The sequence below is a fragment of the Aythya fuligula genome, chromosome 2 (genome assembly GCF_009819795.1).
Source record: "Aythya fuligula isolate bAytFul2 chromosome 2, bAytFul2.pri, whole genome shotgun sequence".
Taxonomy (NCBI): domain Eukaryota; kingdom Metazoa; phylum Chordata; class Aves; order Anseriformes; family Anatidae; genus Aythya; species Aythya fuligula.
Genome location: NC_045560.1, coordinates 62,352,752 through 62,377,410, shown reverse-complemented (window position 1 = coordinate 62,377,410; position 24,659 = coordinate 62,352,752). Strand labels below are relative to the sequence as shown.

The 24,659-nt window shown below is 34.5% G+C and overlaps 1 protein-coding gene across 1 annotated transcript in view; it reads left to right on the top strand.

Moving 5' to 3' along the window:
* Nucleotides 1-22,959, top strand: part of DPY19L1 (dpy-19 like C-mannosyltransferase 1) — a 50,839-nt gene extending 27,880 nt beyond the window's left edge. The window contains 16 exon segments of the mRNA XM_032181428.1: nucleotides 398-475; nucleotides 3,190-3,276; nucleotides 5,296-5,355; nucleotides 7,717-7,797; nucleotides 8,575-8,622; nucleotides 8,624-8,675; nucleotides 8,935-8,936; nucleotides 9,439-9,477; nucleotides 9,479-9,511; nucleotides 10,067-10,116; nucleotides 11,121-11,145; nucleotides 12,305-12,424; nucleotides 17,970-18,144; nucleotides 19,001-19,100; nucleotides 20,028-20,153; nucleotides 21,239-22,959. Coding sequence (XP_032037319.1) covers nucleotides 398-475; nucleotides 3,190-3,276; nucleotides 5,296-5,355; nucleotides 7,717-7,797; nucleotides 8,575-8,622; nucleotides 8,624-8,675; nucleotides 8,935-8,936; nucleotides 9,439-9,477; nucleotides 9,479-9,511; nucleotides 10,067-10,116; nucleotides 11,121-11,145; nucleotides 12,305-12,424; nucleotides 17,970-18,144; nucleotides 19,001-19,100; nucleotides 20,028-20,153; nucleotides 21,239-21,395 — 1,233 coding nt within the window. The 3' untranslated portion in view covers nucleotides 21,396-22,959.
* Nucleotides 22,960-24,659: the final 1,700 nt, after the last annotated feature.

Below are 24,659 nucleotides of genomic sequence, written 5' to 3'. Positions count from 1 at the left end.
GTGAATCTCATTTTCCTAAGCAGTAAATTGTGATGTTCTAGTGCTTTGCAAAAATTTGGGGTTAGTTAATGTTAATGACTACTTTTTTTTGTTGTTCTGTTTTCTAAAAATTGAAAGATGTGTTTAGTGCTGTGTTGTGATGACTTCCATTTTTGGAAAACCAAGTTCCTACTTTTTAAATACTCAAATATGTTTGATAACTGTTATTCAGAGCAGCAAAATTAAAGTGTCTTGAAAGAAGCTGTTATAAAATGCCTAACTATGCACTTAGCAAAAAAGCAGCAGTAAAAGTTGGTTTATAATTGTTTGAGTAATTAGTTTTTTGTATGAATATGTATTTGCTAGAGCAAGCACACCACTGTAAATTGTTAACTATTTTTTTTGCTTTTCATTCTAGATAGCTTCGTTATTTGCTGTGTGTATTATGGGTTATATTGACTCCTGCAAATTACAGAAGATAGTCTCTGTTCATATGGTAACTTTTTTTTTTTCAAATTAAAACCTCTCAAACAGGTTAAAGCATCAAAACAGTGTGTCTGAAGTGTTTTCATTAGTTACAAGACGATTAGAAATGTGCAATAATAGAATAGAATAGTTCATTTGGAAGGGACCTTCAAAAATCATCAAGTCCAACTGCCTGACCACTTCAGGGCTAACCAAAAGTTAGAGCATATAATTAAGGGCATTATACAAATGCCCCTTAAACATTGACAGGCATGGAGCATCAACCACCTCTCTAGAAAGCCTGTTTCAGTGTTTGACCATACTCATGGTAAATAAATTATTCCTAATATCCATTCTGAACCTTCCCCAGCACAGCTTTGTGTCATTCCCTTCCATTTTATTGTTGATTACCAGGGAAAATAGGTGTCTCCCTCTCCACTTCTTCCTCAAGAAGTTGTAGAGAGCAATGAAGTCACCTCTTAGCTTCCTCTTCTCCAAGCTAGCCAGCCCAATTGTCCTTAGCCTCTCCTCACAGGACATACTTTCCAGCCGTCTCACCAGTTTTGTTGCCCACCTCTGGACACTTTCAAGTACCTTAACATCCTTTTTATATTGTGAAGACCAGAACTGCACACAGTAGTCAAAGTGAGGCTTTATCATTACTAAATAGAGCAGGAGAATCATCTCTTTTGGCCAGCTGGCTATATTGTGTTTAATGCACAAAAATGCAGTTTGTTGTCTTGGCTGCCAGGGCACACTGCTGACTCGTGTTGAGCCTGCTGTCAACCAGCACCCCCAGATCCCTTTCTAGAGAACTGTTCTCTGGCCACACATCTCCTAGTCTGTACTGTAACAAACATTACTCCATCCCAGGTGCAGAACCTGGTATTTACCTTTGCTGTACTTCATACTGTTGCCCAATGCACCAGTCTATCTAGATCCCTTTGCATGGCCTGTCATCACTTGAGGGAGTCAACAGCATGGGTTGGAGGGGCCTGGATTTGAACATTTGATCTTAAATATTTTTATATCATAGTGTCAGAAACTAGGATCAGTCTGATGCATCATAATTGTTGAGACTAGACAGCAGACTAGAAATTATACTAAAAATAGAGCATGAACAATAAAAAGTTGAAAAGATAGCATTCATCTTATGCCATTAGTTAATGGTAACAATAAATGAGGTGTTTTCAAGTCAAAATTAGGAAACACCAACTAGAACTGGGTTTTGAAGACTACTGACATCTGTACCACAGGAAGATGTTCTGCTCAAACTAGTTAGAGAAGTGTTCAGAATGAAGGGCAAAAAGAAATATTAAAATATTAGTCTGAAAAAAACTTATTTTGTCAAATTGGTGAGAAAGTCAAAGGCAGAAGATGATAAGTAAAAGGCAAATGGGTTTCAGCATAATATACCTGGTCTTTATTTTTGAAACTAAAATAATGATCAAGTTCTGAGTTCTGCTGCCAGGATTTTCTGCTGTTTGAAGAAAGACGACAATCTTAAATATATAGGAAGATGTAAACTTTTTTTTTCTTTTTAAGAAATATGTCTATTTTTAAAAATACACTTTTGATAAAATTTTGCAATGCAAACTCAGTGGGCAGAAAGTGTTTTTGCCACACAAAAGAAGCTTTTATCTAAGTGATATTTCATACTTTTTTTCCAAACATTTTGAAATACTGCAAATGATAAATGAAAGGCAGTAGTAAGTTCTATTCAGCTCAATTTCTATATAAAACTATATATCAAGTGCTTGTTCCCAGTCACCCTTATAAGGAAAATTTGCAAATAAGCATCTTGGTTTAGTAATTTTTTGGCAGAAGCAGGATGAAATATTCGTGCCATTTGGCTTATGGCAATAAGTTAATAATATTGGTGCCAAAGTGCCATGAAAGCCTAATTTCAGTTAATTAAATAATTGTGTACCATTATAGAGAAAGCCTTCTGAGGCTGGGTAAACTGCCAGTCTGTCTTTGTGGTGTTTCTGATTCTGCCCCCAACCTCCAGTTTTTGTAGAAAATTACAGCCTAGCTATGGAAAAAAGAAAAAATAAAATCAAAAGGCTGAATATTTTACTACTTTTCCTTATTCCTGCGCACAGTAGAAGGCAGAGATTGATCATTGATATGGCTTTCCCAAGTTGAGAAATGTAATTCAGCTTGCTTTGTCTTAATAGGAAAGCACAGTAGAAGATCACGATGGTGCAAAAAAATTTTCTGTGTATTTCAGCCTTGACTTTCAACCTGATTCAGCTGTTCATATGACTGAACAGTCAGAATTCTGCTTCATTTAATTCAGTAATGATTGTTTTATAAATATATTATTCTCAATTTGGAAGAAAGAAAACAAGCATTTATTCAGTACTTTTAATGTTTGTCCAGGACTCTGAAAGATAACAGAATAGAAAAATACTTTTTATTTATTTATTTTTTTCCCCAAATTATTGCATTATATTAGGAATAACTACAAAAATGTAACAGATATATCGGGCAAGATAAGTTAGTCTTAATCTATATGTACTTTGTAATATAAAATAATACTGTACACTTGGCTATCTGTAACAATTAAGTCATAATCACCGTTTTCAGAACAGTTCTCGAAGCCAAGTATCAAGCTTGCACTTGTTGTGAGGGTTGTGTCTTTAATTATAAAGCTGTTTATGTTACAACGTAATTTATATAGTTAAGCAATTCTTAACCTTTTCTATTGTAAATTTAATAATTTTAATTTTCTTTTTTCAGGTATCTCTTGTAGTGTGTTTTATTTTGATGTTCGGTAATTCGATGTTATTAACATCATATTATGCTGCATCTTTAGTAGTTATATGGGTAAGTTGTTTAAGAAAAAGAAAATTAATCATGTACTGTTCTGTATGTATTGATATAAAATGTGAAACTGCTGCATTACCAGACAGTTGACAAATCTTTTATGTCACAAACAGACCTTAAAGATATTTGGAGAATAATTAAATACTAAGATTTTTCGCACCAAGACCTCTTCTGAAGGGAAGCTGAGTTTAGGAGTCAGGCTGTCTTCTTTATTTAGGCTAGGTTAAATTTTACAGGATCCATACCCTTGTTAACACCACTGTAATATTTGAGTGAAATAATTATGAAATGAGAACATGAGCAAGAAGTCTTGTTTTAAATGCTTATTTCTTTGAAACTGCAAATACAGAAAAAATGGCTATAACTTACACAACAACAGTTTCATAGAATCATTAAGGTTGGAAAAGATCCCCAAGACCATCTGGTACAACCATTGCCCTACCACCAATGTCACCCACTAAACCATGTCCCTAAGCACCACGTCCAACCTTTCTTTGAACACCCCCAGGGATGGTGATGCCACCACCTCCCTGAGCAACCCGTTCTAATGCCTGACTGCTCTTTCTGAGAAGAAATGTCTTCTCGTTTCCAACCTGAACCTTCCCTGGTGCAACTTGAGGCCATTCCTTCTAGACTAGCTACCTGCGAGAAAAAGCCAACCCCCAGCTCCCCACACCTTCCCTTCAGGTAGTTGTAGAGAGCAATGAGGTCTCCCTGAGCCTCCTCTTTTCAGACTGAACAACCCCAGTTCCTCAGCTGCTCCCCATAGGACTTGTGTGCCAGGCTTTTCACCAGTGTCATAGCCTATACTCTGGGCATGCTCCAGGGCCTTGATGTCCTCATGGTACTGAGGGGCCCAAAACTGAATGCAATACTCGAGGTGAGGCCTCACCCGAGCAGAGTAAGGGAAACTATAGTTCAGATAGTACAGAGTACTATTTGAACCTATATTTGAGCCGTATTCCCAAGTGTGAAATTATCACTAAGACTCATCTTAATATTTGCTATCTTCATTTATACTTAAGAGGAAAAACACCTCTAACCTCTTTTAGTTTCATATGGTTTCTGCTAAGGGAATTATATACATGAAATAGGAGATAAGATTGTATAAACAGATCTGCTTTAGCATGCTACAAATAATCTCAATTTCTGAATCTTTTTGCCAATGCTAGAAGCATGGGGTGACATCAGTGATTTTTGTTTGTTTGTTTTCTTTTTTGTTTATTTTTGTCCTTCAGGAGAAGAGTGGTAATTTCTTACCTGTGTTAAGAATTAGCTCCTTTCACTCCTGGTAGTTGTTGGAATAGTTTTTCTTATGAGCTTACTCTACTTGCTTGTAGCAGTTTCTGTAATTGTATACTAAATGTAGTGACATTGAGTTTCTTGCCTATTTTCTTCTTTAGAAAAAATATTTGTTGTTTCTCTGTTATTTGACTGTATATAGTGGCCTCAGTCCATGTCACGTACAGATGGGGCTCTAAAAGCTTTTAAGTTTATTCTCTGTTTTTCTTAATGTTGTTGTTTGTCAAGGCATCTTAGAATGGATTTTCTATGTGTCATAAATCAGCAACAGTGTGAAACAGAAAAATATTGGTTACTTTTCCCCCAGTTCTGTTCTTTTGCCTTGTATGAAAAATTTGTGTTATGCTGCCAGTAATTTATTAGTTGCTTCAGAAGGCTCTTGTTCATGAAAGCAGACATAATTCAGTTTCCTGTTGTCTTTGATTTAAAGAAACTTAGAACTGTATAATATAGAATTTTACTTGGTAAAGAGTAGAATAGTCTTTCATTAATCATATATAAAATGCAGCACTGCAGGAGTTTTTAATTTGGCATGTTTTGCCAGTGCAGGGTGATTCCGGAATCTGGTATGTGGTGGTGTGTGTGCTTATTTATTTAATTTTATGTAGCTGCATGCTAAAGGAGGTGCTTATTAAAATCAAACAAAAAGTCATCCAGGATACTGGAACATCTTCATGATATATCTTACCTGGAAATATATTTTCGTTTTATTATTAGGGAATTCTAGAACTGAGTCCAAGAATCTTTAAAAGGTGCAGAAGTCAAGTCTATCTGTGGGTAAGGAATTTCATACATCTTGAATTTCAGAAAAGAATTATGACTTTTGTTTTGTTTTAGTGAAACAGAACTAACTTTTGTTTTGTTTTCTAGCAGCAGAAAATCAAGAAATACAGATAAATTGCCCTTTTCAAGTAAATTGTCCCTATTCCTAGGGATTCATTTTAAAAGAAAAGGGGCATAAATAAGCATTTATTTCACAAAATTAAAACAGGACTCAAATGGCAGCACATTTAATTTAAACCTGTTTGCAAAACCTAAGATCTCTATGAAAATCTTTCTCTAAAACAGAAAGCAATTTAGAAGAGGCAGTTAAAAGAATAACAGTGCCTGGTGGGGCATTTGATGGGGATTAAGATACTACATTAGTGATTCATTAAAAATACGTCCTATATCACTATTTTAGAATATTTTTGATAACATCAAGCAACTTACATAAACTAAGTACAAGAAGGGAGTCAGTCTAAAACAATGTAGGGACATATAGTTGGGTTTTGAGGGCAGTTGAAATAATGTCCAAATGTGGAGGAAACCCCCAAAACTCTGACAAATAAAATATGACACTGTAGAAAATGTGAGAAACAACTTGCTGCTTAAGACACAACAATAACTTGTAAAGATGTCTTTAATGGGAGACTACGAAGACTATCCAGGTGCTTAAGACCATTCTCATTAAAATGAATGGTAACCTCTTACCAAAACTAGATGAAATTCATACAGTTATTATACAGGCATTAGAATATAAAGGCATTAAAATGAAAAAAATAAAAGTAAAACAAACTGCATTGCTGTGTGTAACTTGTCAATGTAACTAGTTACCTGTGGTACCAGGGAATTAGGAAAGTAGACAGATCTTGTGTCAGGTTTCTGAAAATGAGATCCAAGGCATTTGTGGAACTACAGACCAGTAAGTCCAACTTTGTAGAAGAATAAACAGATGAATAAAGTTGTTAAAGATAACTTGTACATGTGATATAACAAAAGATAGGTCTCCGATGCAGCCTCTCTAAAGGAAGTCATGCCTGGCAAATGTATTTGACTTCTTTGAAGCTCTAGATAAGGGTGTATGGGTGAATGTAATGCACTTGAATTTCAGAAACCTTTTGGGGAAGATATCTAATGGGAACTGTAAAAGAAAATAAGCTCCATGTGATAAGGTGTGAATGTTAGAAGGTAAGAAACAAGTGGTGGGATTAAATGGTAAGATTTCAAAAGAAGACCACCACCACCCAAACTATATGTATAAAATGTTTTAACCTAAAGAAGCAGAAAAAAATTGGTATTCCTTGGTATTCTCTGAATACATCAGTGCATTTCTGAGCAGGCATCCAAAAGGGAAGTAAATAATTATTAATAATTATAAGTAAGTAATTATTAATAAAGAGTTGCTAAATAGCACAAATTTTAAAATAGGTTAGAATTCTACATCTTGGAAGGTGGAGGTAAGCATAACAAGGCTAGTGAGTAGAAACAGGTTACAATGACAGTTTATTTGGTGCTCCTTCTGTTAGCAGCAGTAAATTTATAAGAGAATTATTATATTGTGGAAGCAAAAAATAAAGCGTCAGTAAAAGGATTAGGTAACTCTCGGGCATTTAGGTTAATTTTCAGTCATTAAACATGATGATTGAATACAACCCATAGTCACATAAATATCATGGTTACGTTAGGGTAAAGACCAGTTTGCATGTTTTTATTATATTCTCTCTGAATGTATGTGCTGCTGGTCCCTGTCATGTGCATGGTGCTGAGCCAGGCTTTCCTACTCAGCTGGGCTTGTTTTATAAGGAACTAAGTAAAGTGAGATTGCCTAGAATTTTCTCCTTTCTAGTAGTTTTAGTTACACTTCATAAACATAGTATGTAACCGTTTCTATCTCCTTGAAGTTCTATTTTGAGATTATCTTGAAAAGGTACTATAAATCAGCAAATTCCTTCAAAGGTTTGGATTAGTGGGGTAGTACAACCTGATAATTACAGAGAGGCTGTTGGTGGAAAATAATCGTGGTACACCACTGTATGCAAAACAGATGGAATTGACGGTTTGGCTGCCCCATTTAACGTTTACTTTGGTACATCCTCTGCTACAATGTCATGTGCAGTGATACAGCCAAAATAACAGTTAATCCAAAAATATTTCAGTTGAAGTAAGGGAGGGGGAAAAAAAAAAAAGAAAACAAAACATAAAACCATCCAATGTGTTCAAATTTCAGAAGTGTAATGGGTTAGAAATGATTGTATATCTTGGTGATAATGTAAAGTTTTGAGCTAGTCACTAAATTTAGTAATCTTTCTGAGAAAGTACAGTTTTATTTAAAAGTTTGCTGAGACATGCTTATTTAATTCCAAATGTATTTTTAAGGTCATCCAAGGATGTGCCTGGTTATTTGGGACAGTCACCTTGAAATACCTAACTTCTTTAGCATTTGGAATAGCCGATGATGTAAGTCTTCTTTCTCTTATGCAAGTATATGGTGTCTTTTAAAAATATTTTGCCTTAATACTTTGATTTCAGTCTCTTATTGATATATTTTCCCGAGATTCCAAGACTTCTTTTGCAGAAATGGGAATGGGCTTGTGTATTTGCTTTCTCATTCAATATGAAGACTTTGGGCTATTATGACCTAAGTTTGTGAAAAGACCAATGTGTGTACTGTTGAGTTAATAAATGCTCTGTGTTTGTTATGAAATTTGGCTTTATAGAGCTCTGTTTATTTTTGGTATCTTTTACCTACATCTTTGTTTTATTTACTCCGTTTCTTCAGTCAATTTCTTCTGAAACTCATTTTTAAGGCAACTCTGAAATGCTTGTTGTAACTAGGACTCCTAATTGCACTTCAGTGCTTTTGCTACTAAACTACATTCTTTAAACCCTGTCTATGTAGATGCTGCACACCTAAATGTAGGGGCAAGAGGTGGGAAGCTCATATCTTAAAATGTGCATATGCAAACTGTACTCTTGTTCAACCCGGTTGCAGTGATAACATCCCTTTTCTGCTGCTTTCTGCTTTTTCTTTTGTCTATTCTGTTATGATCAAGTATGTCATTTAATCTACTCAAATACATTTTTGGTGCATTTATAACATTATTATAAATTATATAATCTTCTGTTTTAATTTTTAAATATATATATATAAATATATATATTTAAACTACTTGTTTGCAGAAAACAGTTTTTTTTCTTACTGCAGCTCTTTTTTTTTTTTGTATTTCCTACCAGGCTCATATAGGTAATATATTAAAATCTAAATTTATTGGCTACAAGGATTTTTGATACATTAATGTATACCTGTGCTGCAGAGTTGACTTCATGGAAAAGAGGTAATCTGATCAAATTAGATGTTTATGGAAAAGGGAGCTTTTTGATTTATCTCCATTTATAACTTGAAACATATGTGAGCCATAACATACTACTGCCATCATAAGAATTCTTTCTCTTTTAAGTTCCAAGTGCTTACTGATGAAGTTAGAGATGTTAATGAACTTCAGCTAAATTTAAATGATTTTACTGCTTTTAAATTTGCTAAAACTAAAAGTATTATGATTTCACATATAAGAAGCATGCTTGCTTTATTAAAAGAAGTGCTTGTTCAGGGCTATATGAAAGATCAAAGTTCTGCAAAATTAACATTTTGTGTCTGTCAGTAACGGATGCTGAGTAGAGGGAAAATGTGGTGAGAGCCACGAAGATGAGGTGGATTTAGTTTACGGAAAAGTTTTGAGGTTTCCATGTGTGTTCTTAGTAGACTTTTCTAGTTCATCAGTGTCTAAATATGTGTTCAGAATACTTATAGATTAGTCAACCCAGAACACTCAAATTCTTTTGAGATATCATCTACCTCAAGTCTCTGGGTAGTTTGCCAAAGAGAGGGGAATAATTATGTAATGACCCTAGTATGAAGACCTCTAGTGAGATTGCTGGGTGGAGTTTAAATTTCAGTTTCTTTTAGCTTGTTTTGTTCTTGTTGTATGTTTATATTTGTTTCACTTGAAGAAAAACTCCGTATATTATTTTCTTCAAAATGAACATTGATGTAACACTGGCTGACTGGAAAGCAATTAATGCATTTTATTTTGATTGTAGACTCCAGTTAGATACACAAAGACTCTACTACTACCAGTTTGTTCTGGTGGTTTTGGGAGTAATTATCAAAAAGGTACGTAATTTAGTGAGTCACCTTTACCTTGAATTTACTTTTTTCATTTTTTTAAGGGACCAGTATTTATTTTGAGACAGGAAAAAGTTAAAATACTTATATAATATAGTTTAAAATAAGTATAAAATACTTATATAATATAGTTTGTCAAAAATATTTGTATACAGTTCTGTATTTCCTTTACATAAATTTTTATGAAGCTCTGGTCCTGTGTCAGTGAGAAAACTTGCTTTGATCTTAAGCACCAAAAAAAATTCTGTCACTTAGCTGATGAGTACTATAACTAAAGTTTACAACTGTTTTTGTAAATTTGATTATGTATAGTTTGTGTGAAAACAACTTACAGTTTACACAAGAACAGATGGGATAACTGCTAACTGCCTGGCTAATTAAACATCCTCAGAAAGAATTTTTAGCTAAAGTACTGTGTGCCTTTATATTAGCATTATCTGAAAACGAGATACTCAGGTGTAATTTAATTTAATAAATGTTGGAAATGCTCTATAATGCTTTTGAAAATTTATTCATAATTTTGTTGGCTTCTGTGTTCTTCAGGCAATTAAATATCTTAGGTGGACTTTATCTCATACAGGCCAATATGAAAGGTAATTATTCTTTTTGAATGTCAACTGATCTTCACTGCTGAAAGTTTCATCTTGATTTGACATACACTAAATAAGCTACATATGTTGATCCTTTTTGAAGGGTAAATTATGTAACTGAATGGCTTGGATGTACTATTTGTGGTATTTTTATAGACTGTCTAAGTTTATCTGCTGAACTTAGTTTTAGACACCCTAGTCCCCTCCCCCACAAATATTCTATTTCATCATTTATTTTTCTGCTTTATTCCTAAAGCACAGTATTTACTCATGTGTCTATTCACTTTTCTCCTGTAAACAGTGAACACAAAACTGTTTCTTCCCCATTATTTTTTCCAGGTTATAAAAATACTTGGATTTCATCTTTAGAAGAGGATCCGGCTGTATTAGTTTTATTTTCTAAACGTCTGTAATACGTGCTCTGCCTGTTACAGGCATTTGGCATCACTTCTTAAATGCTTAAGGGCAGTGAATTTGGCCAATTGCATGTCATTTCCCTAACCAGGGAAATCTTTTTGATTCCATTTTTTGGTCACTAGTCTGCAGTAATATCTGCTTTCCATAGTCTTAATGGCATATATCAAAATTTAAAAAAAATAAAAATTGGTGCATTTTTTTTTTCAAATGTATACCTCATTTTCACTGTACTCGCATTTGTATTTCCTTCTGAGAAGCCAAAACCAACCTGAGTAAATGGCTGACTTCTTTGGTAACAGTTCTTTGCTTCTGTTATGTTAATGAAGTTTCATTCTCTAAATAAACTGTTCAACTGTTCTATATATGAAATAATTCATGAAAGTGATTAAAAAAACTGCTAAAAATAATTTTCATATATCCCAAGTAGACATAGGGATGGAGGATAGTTACTGATTTGCAGTATATTTAAAAGCTTGTTAGAGAGAAAAAAAAATCTATACAGGCGCTGACTCTTGCTTACTGTAAAGTAAAACTGCTGCATCTATATGATAGAAACAAATCATGATTTTTTCCTTTTTTTCTTTATTCAGAGAGGAACGTTTTAACCAGGGTGAGGTAAGATATTTTTTTCTGCATAATTTTATTCATATTCAATACTGATGCTGATAGATGGTTTATTTGCCTAATTATTTGCATCTTTTATTCCATGTGTTGCCAAATAGCTCTGGAATGCTGAACAAAAAATAATGCTAATTAATGGTGGGGTGGCAGTGCAGGATAGGAGTCTTTTGGGCTTTTGCTGTACCAGTGCAGAAAGGCACTGATTGCAAAAATGCCTCTGTGATTTACCACAGCACTTCCACAGGTGATGTAGATTCATTGTTAGGAGGGCTGAACTACATCTCTGATGCTTTCTAACCGTTTTGTTTCTAACAGGTTGCCTGTGGTAGTGTGAGTAGCAGAGATTATAGAATCATTTAAATCATTTAGGTTGGAAAAGACTTCCACTAAGATCATCTGGTCCAACCTTTAACCTAGCGTTGACAAGTCCACCTTTAAACCATGTCACTAAGCTACGGTACACATCTTTTGAAGACCTCCAGGGGTGGTAACTCAACTACTTCTCTGGGCAGCCTGTTCCAATACTTTGGAACAGTGAAGATTTTTTTCCTAATATCCAATCTAAACTTCCCTTGGCACAGCTTAGGGTCATTTCCTCTTGTTTTATTGCTTGGTGCTTGGGAAAAGAGACTGATCCCCATCTCACTTACAGCCTCCTTTAAGGTTATTGTAGAGCACGATACAGAGTAGATACATGATACAGATGTAGAGTCTCCCCTTAGTCTCCTTTTCTCCAGGTTAGATGACTTTATCTGCTTCTTCCATCTCATATGTAAGTATTTAAGTATTAGACAAGGTATTAGCAAGGTCTCTTCACTTCTATAAAGAAATAATATGACAAATTTTGCCTGTTTCTGTCTGTGTTTCAGAATCTTTTGAAGAGCTAGCCATTTATCAAATTCCTTTCAAATTCCTATCAAATTATTGTTAATGTTTCTCCTGTTGTTCCATAATTTGACAGACCAGACACACTTTAGAAAAAAGATGACAAAGGTCTGTTCACTATCTGAAATGTGAAGGTCTTTACTTTCACTTTGACTCTTTTTCAGAGAAACTTGTTATTTAAGCTATACTGAAAATGAAGTTATAGTTTTGAGAGAAATTAAAAGTATGTAAATATAATTGCTTGTGGTTTTGTTTGTTTATTTTGCAGGTGGTATACCATGCATTGCAGCTGTTGGCATACAGTGTCCTAGCGATTTTAATCATGAGGCTAAAGTTGTTTTTGACACCACACCTGTGTGTTATGGCTTCCTTGGTGTGTTCAAAACAGGTAAGATTTAGTGCTGCAGCTATCTCACTATTACCTTTATATTTATTCTAAATCAAATTTGTGTCATTGCTGAATCTGAGTATCACAGTTAAAAATAAACTAAATTAAGTTGCCTGTCTAAAAATATAATTACATATTCCTTTTTCCCCTCACCCTAAATAAAATAAGCATCCTGTTTTATGCAACTTGTCCATCTGCATTACTATACAAATTAGTATTCTTTGTATTGAACTTGAGCATGAGGAGACATACAATAATTTTATTTTACTAGTACTGTTGCAAATTATCAGCTATTGATTTTATCCAGAACAGTGTTTGAATTAGTTTATGTTGTGTTTTGACAGCTCTTTTGAGCTTACAGCCTTGCACGTATTCTTCCCAAAAATGTGATTTTAAGTAGTCTTTCATCTTGAAAATATTGTAGCCTTAAAAATCAAAAGCCATGTGCCTAACTCAGTGTACTGGGTTTGGCTGGGATGTTAACTTTTCCTGCAGCAGCCCATACAGTGCTGTGCTCTGCAGTTGTAGCTAGAACAGCAGTGGTATCACACCAGTGCTGTGTCTGCTGCTGAGCAGTGCTGGCACAGCATCAGGACTCTCTCTAACCCTCCTAGGGGGTGGGCAAAAAAGTGAAAAAAGAACATCACTGGGACAGCTGACCTAAACCAACCAAAAGGATATTCCATACCATGTGGTGTCACACAGCAATAAAAGGTGGAAAAAGGAAGATGAGGGGAGGGGTGGGCTCTCGTGAAAATGTCCGTCCTCCCAAACACCGGCTACAGGCATTGAGGCCCTGCTTCAAGGATGTGGTCAAGCATTGCTCATTTGTGGGAAGTAATTTCTTTCCTCTGCACTTCCACACAGACTTGACTTTTTTTTTCTTCCCTTTCCTCTTCCCTTTTCCCCTTTCACTTTTTTCCCTTTAGTTAAATTAATTATTTTCATATATATTTATTATATTTATTTAAATTATCTATTGCATATCTATGCATTATCTATTGATTATATAAATATATAATATTTAATTAATATATATTAATACACAATTATATAATTAATAATAATCTTTCCTTAATAATTATTTTTTCCCTTTAATTAAATTATCTTGATCTCAACCCATGAGTTGTTCTTTCCTTTACTACTTTCCCTCCTCTTCTAAGGAGGGGATGAGAGAGCGGTTGTGAGGGGAGTTCAGTTGCCTAGCACGGTAAAACCACCACACTCAGATGTATTTTTTCTAGGCTGAAATCAACCATAAAATAAAATGTTATTTTTTTTTTCTGGATTTTAAATGTCTTAGAATTGCCTTTGTGTATTGGTATCCATGTTTTTGAGAAGTGAGCTTGATTGAATCTGTATCCAGGTAGCTGCTTTAGAAGCTTTGCAATTGTGGCAAAAGGGAAGTGGATAGGAAGGTGGCTTGAAAACTGTGAGAGGCTGGGCCCAGAGAGTGGTGATTAAGAGAGATGAAGTGGGACTGGAGTTCAGTAACTGGTGCTGTACCCCAGGGTCAGTGTTTGGTCCAATACTGTTCAACACCTTCATTAATGGTCTGGATGATGAGGCAGAGTTTGCTGATGGTACAAAACTGGGAGGAGTGGCTGGTACATCAGTTGGGTGTGTTGCCATCCAGAGGGACCTCAGCAGGCTGGAGGAATGGGCTGGCGGGAACCTCATGCAGTTCTACAAGAGGAACTGCGAAGTCCTGCACGTGAAAAGGAACAACCCCAGGCATCAGTACGTGCTGGGAGCTAAACAGCTGGGAAGCAGCTTTGCAGAAAGGGACCTGGGGATTCTGGTGGACACCAAGCTGAACATGAGCCAGCAGTGTACCCTTGCTGAAACGGACACTAATAGTATCTTGGGCCACATTAGGAAGAGCATTGCTAGCAGGTCGAGACATGATCCTTCACCTCTACTCAGCACTGTTGAGGCCATGCCTGGAGTGCTGGGTCCAGTTCTGGGCTCCCCGGTACAAGAGGGACATAGAACTACTGGACAATATCCAACAAAGGTCCATTAAGATGATGAAAGGCCTGGAACATCTCTCTTCCAAGGAAAGGCTAAGAGAAGTGGGGCTATTCAGCCTGAAGAAGAAAAGGCTTAGGGGGAATCTTACCAATAAATACATACTTAAATATATATATATAATATTGCATGTGTATATGCTCACAGCTGAATGGAGATGTGCAGAGAGGATGGAGCTGCTGTTTTCAGTGGTGTTCTGTGATAGAACAAGAGGCAGTGGGCACACACAGAAAGACAGTAGGTTCTGTCTCAACATGAAAAAAAAACACTTTTTCACTGTAAGGGTGACTGAGCAGGGCACAGGTTGCTCAGAGAGGCTGTGGAGTTTCCATTCTTGGAGTTACTCAGAAGTAGCCTAGACATGGTACTTGGCAACATGCTTTAGATGGTCCTACTTGAGCAGCTGGTTTGGACTAGATAACCTTCAGAAATCCCTTCAAACCTCATCCATTCTGCACTTGTGTGGGAAGCGTCATTCACATAAAGTATTCTACAGGAGAGAGTTAAAGGTCATGATTAATATTGAGCTGGACTTAAAAAGAAAACATGTTAAGGAGTTGAGCACTGTGAGTGCTAAGAACTGTTATGAACATAATGCAAATGAAAGGAAAGGAGAAGAATGTTTGACAGAGTGGGAAGAGCAGTGGTTGGGGAAGACAACCAGGATGTTAATTTAAAAAAAAAAAAAAAAAAGTTAGTTTTGAAAAGTAAGATAAACAAAAATAGTCTATTTTTTTTCTGTTGTGATTTCTAGATAGCATCTACAATATAAATAAATTCTGTCCAAAATTAATTTGTTCTTAATTATTATTGCTTTATTTGTGTGTTTTACTAGAAGAAAATCAATGGGCTTTTCTGCTGTGTTGTTATTGAAACCTCTTACAAAAGGGGATGAAGTTTAAAACTTGAAATATTTCATTATTTTGTGCCACAGGCCTCAAAGACCTCTTACTCTTAGAGAACTGAAAATCAATAAAATTTGAACTACTCTTTTTATTGCATGTAGAGAAATAATTTCTGAAAAGTAGGAAAAAAGTACCTTGCAACTGGTAATGACTGAAAGATGAGCTGCCAGGAGGCTGATAGGTAGCCAGTATGTGGCTTCCTTTGCCTTTTTTTTTTTTTTTTTTTTTTTTTAATCATAAGTTAATTGTTCTTGCAGTGAATATCTTCATTTGGTGCCTTTTCTTTCTTTTTAAACACCTGACTAATGACACCACAGTAATTCCTCCTGGATCATGGTGTTTTTTTGTTTAGTGTTGCAAATAATGTCATCATTCTAGTTAATGAAATCTGGTGCTTTTAGTAATCATTATGTTTTAGATCTTAGAGGATGCCTCACATTATCCCTGTGTACGTTTTGGAAGAAGGACACATTCAGAGTATTTTACCACAATTCTGTTTTCTTTTCAGGTTGTATAAATTTTCTAGGATTTAGTTTAGGTCACTGACTTTAGTCCAGTAGAAAGGATAGTGTTTAAAAAGAGAGATGGGAGAGAACAAAAAGAAGCAGAATACATTTTGCCTTGCACTCAACTGCAGCTTGGCTCTTTAGTTGTTCTGCTGTTGTTTCGTGTGGTTTTAAAGTGAGCCTAAGATTCTCAGGAACCTGCCAATCCAAATGATCACCTGCTCCAGGAGCTGTCCCTTTTGGACTGGACTAGCTCATGTCCAGTGACTTGATCTTCTTTGAAGCATCCTAAAGGCATAGTTGGTTTGAAAGAAATAGACCTTGAATTATAAGAAAGTTAAGTCTTTAGACTGCTGTAGTTTATATGTTTTTTTGGTACAGAAGGAGGTAAATGACAGTCTGCCACATGTGACAAGGCCTGTAATTATCCTGGCCCTGTCTTGGGCCTTAGGAGAAGTCCATACCCATGTTCAAGAGTACCCCGCTTTAGGTGAACAAGGGATGTAAAAATAAAAATACTTTTCTACATATATTCTCTTATTAGCAATCAGTCAGCCTGAGATGGACATTTGTGAAAACAACAAAAACAAGCAGAAGACAAGACATAGTCTGTAAATGGGAGAGTATGTTGTATTCTTTCAGACGATTGCATGCATCTGTGTATTCTCTAGTACCTCAGTGATGCACCTTGTGGCACCTGATGGGCAATAAAAATGTTACTGTTTGCTTGCATTTCCTCTTTCTGTTAGGAGGAATTAATTATTCCACTCAGGGTGAAATTTTGAAAGCAAAGAAAAATACCTGGAGAGACTTCATAATGTGTTTATTTAGCAAAAATAAGCTTTAAAACACATTTGCATCAATGTAATAAATGACATGAGGAACAGCATCCTGTAAAAAGAAATGCTTTGTACTGTGTATATGTTCAATCTTTCTGGGCTCTGTATGTGAACAAAATGGTGGCAAATACAGATACTTAAAACATTACTGAGGTTTTTCCAGAGGGTGATTGGAATGTGGTTTGAAAAAACATGGATCTTGATAAGGAAAGTACAAAGTTCTAACATGTTCTTGAACTGAGACTTTTGCGGTTGTTGGTGAAAAGGGAAGTTTGTTCATGTAGAATGGCACACAAATGAATTCATTTTGCTTCATCTTTCCAGACCTACACAGCAGTCAGGCATATTTGGTACATGAAGTTTCCCTGGATAGTGCTGTTTTTTGATAGTGTTTAGCAAGTATTTGAGGATGAGAGTAGAGTACAGTGCATTTTTGGGGAGGTGGCTTGGGAGATCTAAATCTAAAATATTTCAGGGATAATTTGCAATAAAAATAACATACACTACTGCATTGGTGTAGTCAGTCTAGTAGGAAACTTACTGTGAAACTTTATTTCATACTTTAACATTAAAAAAGTACATTGACTGCATGTTTGATATTTTTGAAATCTAGTGTCTTCCAGTTAACAGTAGTTTAAATAGTTTATACATGTTTGTCTGATTGAAGGTTTAGTTCAAATATGGATGAGTTGAAGTGTTTTTGCTCAAACTAAACTTGAACATAGCAAATTTGGTACTACTTAACTACCCATTTTACCTATTTGAGTATTTGCTTAAAGCCTCCAGCATCCAATCTGCAGGGAAAAATGCAAGGGCTAGCTTTTCCAGCTCAAGAAAGAGAAGGATAGGATATAAAGTAACATTAGCCTTCTAACTCCAAATTCTGCTTTTGTGCTGTATTTTCAGAATTTTGCAGTACTGGGTGTACTTATTGATTTAAGTAGGAGAAAAAATACTGTATAAGTATAGTTAGCATTATTTAATTGTTTCTGCCTGCAGAATTTGACATTTGAACTAGAACTTTAAAAGCTGCATTAATGTCAATTCTCATATTTTGTTGTATTATGAATAAATGCACAACATTAGGTAAACATAAATACTTAATGATGGATGAGGTCTCACTGAAGTTTAGCGGAGAAGCAATAGCAGAGGTGTTTCATATTGTAATACAGGTTAACTTCCTTATAGAGAAGTAAAAGTTAGTTGTGCTACATAAAAAATTACAGAATTGTCATCTAGGAATTAATCAATTCTTGCATTTCAGTTATTTGGATGGCTCTTCTGTAAAATCCAGCCCAAAACATTGGTCTTTGCTATTTTAGCATTGATGGCAATAGAAGGATCAGCAAACCTTCAAACTCAGTGGAACATCATGGGAGAATTTAGCAATTTGCCACAGGAAGAACTTCTAGAGTGGATACAAGTCAGTACCAGACAAGGTATAGTATTCAATAGCATATGATGTTCCCCATTTACTGTGAGATATAACTATAGAACTTAATATGAGAAAATAACTGAAGAGGTATTGCTACTATCTGTGTCTTGGGACTATCCAAAAAACAACAACAACTTTTCCACATAGAAGCTGTCTCAAATGAAAAAATTATATATATACAAAAAGTTAGTTAGACTCCAGCCTACCAGCTTGGAGGTTCTGGCCACTGGAGTAGTGTATCTGCAGCAAAACTGCTTTTACAAAGTCCAATTAAAGCAGATTTTCACTTGCATAACTGGTTCTGTATGTGTGTCCATGCTTATCATTTGGCTAGAAGAGAATTCAAAGTGGCTGTGTTGTGCTTGCTCCTGCTCTTTTACGGAAGAGAACAGAAGTGTCAGAAAACTATTTGGGACCAGAATAGTTACCTTTTTAGCAAGAAAATATACATTCAGGCCAAAGAGGACTGACATTCTGTTGCTCATCTAACAGTGGTATTAGAAGTGACAAATGAAAAAAAAACAACAAAAAACAAGACATTCTCATAATGAATACATTACACATTCCAGAAAAATAAGATGTATTAAAGATAAGATTAATAGTAAGGTATTAAAACTCTGTTCTTAGATGTTCAGTTATATTAATGACATATATTGAGGTCAAGGTTTTAAAAAAAAAAAAAGTGATTTTGTGAATATCATGTGGGTGCCACATAATGCTATTTCAAAAGAAGTAAGTACCTTTTCCTCTTCACACTTTGTTTTTCTATTATAGGATTACTGTTTTAGGTATTTGAAGATTTGTTCTGTTTTTACTACTTGATTCTTAATTTCAAAAATACCTTTCATTCTGTTTTTCAGATGCTGTTTTTGCAGGAGCAATGCCTACAATGGCAAGTGTTAAATTGTCCACGCTTCGTCCTATTGTAAATCATCCTCACTATGAAGATGCAGGATTAAGGTAACTATCAAAGTTGAGTATTTAAACATTTTTTTCCCTTAATACTCTTAATGTTGATAATATAAAGTAAGAAAGGCATTATGTAATATAGAAAAGTTGGTTAAAATACCCATAAAATTTTAAGTCGGATTGAAAACATGCAGTAGTTCTTCAGGAACTTCTTCTTGTGTTCATCAGAGCGGATATATTGCAGGATAGATGTGACTTCAAACTTGCATACCAAAAAAGAAAACAACAAAGTAAAGAAAAATAAGAAGAGGAGTAAATATTCATTTTACGTGGCTCATGTCCTTAATTCTGTATCTGACATTAAGTACAAACAGATAGGACAGGGCATGTTTGGGGAAAATATTCTGGAGATGATACAGTATCAGAAAATGAGCAGGAGTTAATAAATAACGCCATGCTCTCTGCAATGAAAGGAGAATATTACTGGATGTTACAAACGGGATCATGTCGAGCAAGTGATGATTTTGTTAGATTCAGTATGCAGACCTCAGAGTGAACATCTGGTCTTGCATTGTGCATTTTAAAAAGCCCAACCAAGGGCAAAGAGTATGACCTTTTGCAGAGGGACTGGGCAGATAATTTCTTCTGATCACCTCTAGTCCAGGCAAGTTCATTTTGATGTCTTTGCATCTACCATTGAGTATTACATTTGAAATGCATCATTTTGATGTTTTTACATTTTCTGTTCAAAGTAACCATGAATCTTGTGGCAAAGTTGTTTCCTGCTACAGAAAAATAAAAAGAGCTCTATATTTATTGTTCTGGGAACATTACATTTGTGAAGGAATCATCATATTAAAGCAAATGTCACTGAAATTAAACTACAGTAAAAGTAAAAAAACAAAACAAAAAAAAAAACACCTTACATTTCCATCCTGTGTTGTTTAGCTTACTTTTATCATATTTCTCTTTTTGAAGGGCCAGAACTAAAGTAGTATATTCCATGTACAGTCGAAAACCTGCAAAAGAAGTGAAAAGAGAATTAATAAAATTAGGAGTGAATTACTACATTCTAGAAGAGTCATTGTGCATAAGCAGAAAAAAGTGAGTAATCTCTTTCTCACAAGAATGATATACCAGTCAAATATGTAGTCCGAGATCAAACAGTAGCTTTGAAATATTGATCTATGCTTTATTAAAAGTGCCCATAATTCATTTTTCTCCAGCTTCTCCATCTATTAATAAGTATGATCAACTTTATTGATGTTAGTAACTTTTTGGTCTTTGTGTGCACCTGAAAAGCTGTGTTCTTTGTATTTTAAAATTTGACTGTGAATTACAGCAGTTTGCAAAGGAAAAAAAGAAATTATTCTGTGATGGTAAGAAGAGATGTGTGCATGCACTAAAAGCCAAATATGATTAAATATGATATGATATGATATGGTATGATATATATCTGCACCAAATATGATATGGTGCAGAGTAGAAGATAGTTTGAGTACCAGAGTATCATGGCCATTGGTTGTCACTGAAAAAATTGTCATATTTAGACTGTCCATAAGAAAAAAATGATGTCATTTTTCTTAATTTCTGTTTTGAGCCTTTAAGACATCATCTAAATGGAGTCATTTCATTTTTATTCTAAATACAAAGAAATTCAAGTTATTACATTTCTTTAGTATTATCTTCACCAAATTTAGGAAGTTTTTCAGTGATACCACCGCTGAAAGATAACTGTACAGGGAATTATTAGTGGTTGTGTGCCTTAATAAAAAAGCAAGGAGGTAATACTTTTTTAAAGGTGTCTTATTTTTCTTTAAAAATGTCAGGAGTGCGTCACCCTTCATTTTATAGAAAGTTTTAAGGGTCTGTGGTGATGTATGTTGTATAATGTGAATTGTTTTGCCATATATGCTGCCTCTTCTGAATTAATTGTTATTAATTACATAACTACAAAAACGACCAAATTTTATACATTATAAATACTTTTTTATTGAATTACTAACATATTTATTGATATTGTAATCTGATAATTTTTAGTATAAGTACAAACTTCAAATAGAAGGCACAGTCACTTATTCATAGAAAAGTTTATAAAATTGAGTTCAGCAAGCTAAATGCTTTTTTTTTTTTTTTTTTTTTTCTGGTGGAATTTCTTTATCTCTCTTTTCATTTTATTTTTTTTTTAGGCCTGGTTGCAGTATGCCAGAAATTTGGGATGTGGAAGATCCCGCTAATAGTGGCAGAATTCCTTTATGTACCCTGATGAGCAAGGATTCCAGGCCATATTTCATCACAGTATTTGAAAATAGCAATTACAGAGTCTTGAAGATTCCATATGAGTAACATTTCAATGCAAAGAACCATCAGTCTTTCAGCTTTTTAAACAAGTAACTGTAAGAATTCTAAATCAGAAATACCTTTTTTACTAGACTTAAAATGGAAAAATGTGTATCTTATTTTTTACCATTTTAAGTGAATTCTGATTATAGAAATATCTTAAACCTAACAGTTTGGATTTCTATTTCAGGGTCAGTCCCTTGAGATTTGCTATGCAAATGATTATATGTTTGCACATTTTATTGAACACTGATCCAAAAGGAGTTAAAATCTATGGAAAGTAACTCCATTCTCAAAACCAATGATATTGTGAAATGGGACTGTCAGAATGTCTTAGCAAAGCAAGTTTGTTTAAAGCTTTGGTGCTAGCAGCTTGGAACAAAGGAATGGTGCATCTGGCATCACATTTCTCATGTTACTTTTATTACCCATTTTATTATTCTGGACAAGGTGTTACTAGAAATTCTCTTAAGTCGCATAGTTTCACTAGTCATGTCTGAGAGAAGTACATTTTTTGTGTGAGAATTAAGAACATTGGTCATTTTGGATCACTTAGCACATGCTTTTAAGCTTGCTTTTGAAATGGAAAACTTTGTAAGCGAACATGAAACTTTGTTATTTAGGTGCATGTTCTTGAAACCTTATTGATATTAAAAATGAAGACTAATAAGTGTAATATTTGGAGCGAGCAATAGTTTAGCTTTTCCGTGTCCAAGGGTTTTTAGCATTCTTATGCGTTCAGAATAAGCTGGCATAATACAAATGGAATTTTTAAGAGAAAATGCTTTATTCAGGAAAAATCTGTAATAGCCTTAGAAACATACTAAAATAAATCCTTCACTGCCTTAACTAGACCTTCAGCGCCTAACTTGATAAGAACTTATTTTCAAAATTTATGCCCCATTTTCTTTTCCCCTGTATTAGATCCTGCCTGGATTTTATCATCAGCATTAAAGAAAAATGAAATTTAACCCAGTTGTGATATGAGTATAGCCAAACAGTTGGGTGGGTGTAATTTCTCCAACAGTATTAGACTGGTTCTTCAGTTTTATGTCATCTTGGCATCACACTAACGTTATAGGTAATATAGGACTTAAAGAATTCATTTCCCAGGATACCTAGTACAAGGACATTCTTCAGTCGTTTAACTGATATAGAATTTTTGTGTATTTATTGTTATGGGAAAATATCACAGTAATGGTGATTCTACAGTTCAAGGTTTATAAAGTCTCGTGTTTCTCTATATCATTCATTCTTGGCTTGTTTATGTTTTTTTGTTGTTGTTGTTGTTCATGCATCAGTCTATTGACATGACTGGTCTTTTACAACTCTAAGAGCATCTAATAATATTAGATGCTATATGAATGGTATCTACCATATGTATAACAGGAGCAATTAAATGGGAACCTCTGATAAAGTAGTAGTGTAACAGCTGATCAGTATTCTGAGTCGTCTTATTTTTTTTAAATCCATTTTATTGAGAGGGTGAGGGAGAATGGCTGAAAATGCGTTAGCTTTTTAACTTTTACAGAATAAATTTTGGAAAAATTTATATAAGGAAAATATCAAAAACAAAAAAAAAAAAAAAAGGGCTTTTGGGAAGTCACTTTTTAAAATACTAATTGAATTCAAGGAAGCCGGAAAAAAAAATCTTTATATAAACATTGTGACTAGTGTTCCAGCACAAAAAGGTACTGTATTTTTATGCAATTTATGCCAACTGTTGATGTGTACTTATATGTGGTTAAATAAAAAAGAAAAAGATGGAAGTTGTTCTCATGTTTCTAATGGATAATACATTTCTACTCTTAAGTATTAAAATGAAGTTTAATACAGTTGCCACAGCAGATATAACTGAAGCTGAACCCTGAACTAAACAGTACAAGGAGATGTTTCAGATAATTAGAACAAACCCAACTCATCTCTTTCCAGCCTCCAGGTTATTTGGAATATTGCTACAGGTAAATATGAAAAGACAGCGAGAAAATGTCACATAATATTTTACACCCAAAGTGAACCTGGAAGGCAATTCAAAATGGTGCTTTTTCTAAATTTCTAAACTCAGGTAATCCAGAGTGAAACCCAACTACAGGTAGACTGAAGAAACATTTAAAAGTTAATGTTCAGAGATGTACTTCAGTAACAATGTGCCTTATTTGATGAGGAGGCTGTTAGTGAGTACATGGCCAGACTGTTCCAGTGACGTTTTTTTGTAAATTTTCATCTAATGTTGAGTGCCATTGTACTGACAGCCTCTGTGAACCAGTCTTAAAACTAAATAAATATTTCCATCTTATGTTAAGATGATAAAATCTAGTAAAGGAAATACATATATGTATATATATATATATATTTTTTTTTTTTTAAGTAAAAAAATAAAAAAAAACAATATGTGATTGTGGGGAAGAAACATGAATTCATGAATTGGGTGCATCCTGTCATTATTTTCTGGTTATCTCAGTAATTTGTTCTCAATTCTAGGGAAAAGAATTTAAGTAATTCTACAATTTACACATAGGAGCTCCATGTTAACATTATGCGTTGAACCAGAAAATGGAAGTCTGAAATATCTTAACTGTCACTGAAGTTGCTTTTCAGTTTGCAAGATCCTGATCAACAATAGTGTAACTGAAGCTCATTTTTAAATATGTGCTGTCCTTGACATAACTTAGGTACGTAATTGAAATGTTACAGTGCCTGAAAACAGTTTCAGTGGATTACATTCCAGTAATATTTAATCATATAGATTTATCTACTGGAGTCTGAAATACTGCTAGCTTTCAATGTAGTGAAATTCTTCAGTACAGTGGGCACAATTAAAATTTAGTATCAAACTGTTGATAATTGTGGAAAGAGTAAGATTTAGCATAAGGATAAAACGAGAAACCTTAATGAAACAAAGATGCTAAGCCCTGTTTAGTACTGCCTTGCACTTCCTTGTTCTTGTCTACCGTTTAAAAAAAAAAAAAAAAGGCTTGGCTTTTGCCTTTTTTTTTTTTTTATTTCAGTGAAATATAGTGAAACCAAATCAGTCAGTATCTCTTGGACTCTTATATCATGGTTAAGATGTCAAGTTCTACAGCATAGCTCTCAGTACTGTTAAAGCAATCAAAAATGCTAAGTACAGCTTGAGACCTGTTTTTTTCTGATTACATTGTGCAGTTTCTGTAAGTGCTGTTATTGTATCTACGCTGCAAAATGTGAAGGACTGCAGTGAAACAATGTTATTTTTAAACCCAGAAGAGTAAAGTGGTCTTGAGTCATTTCAGC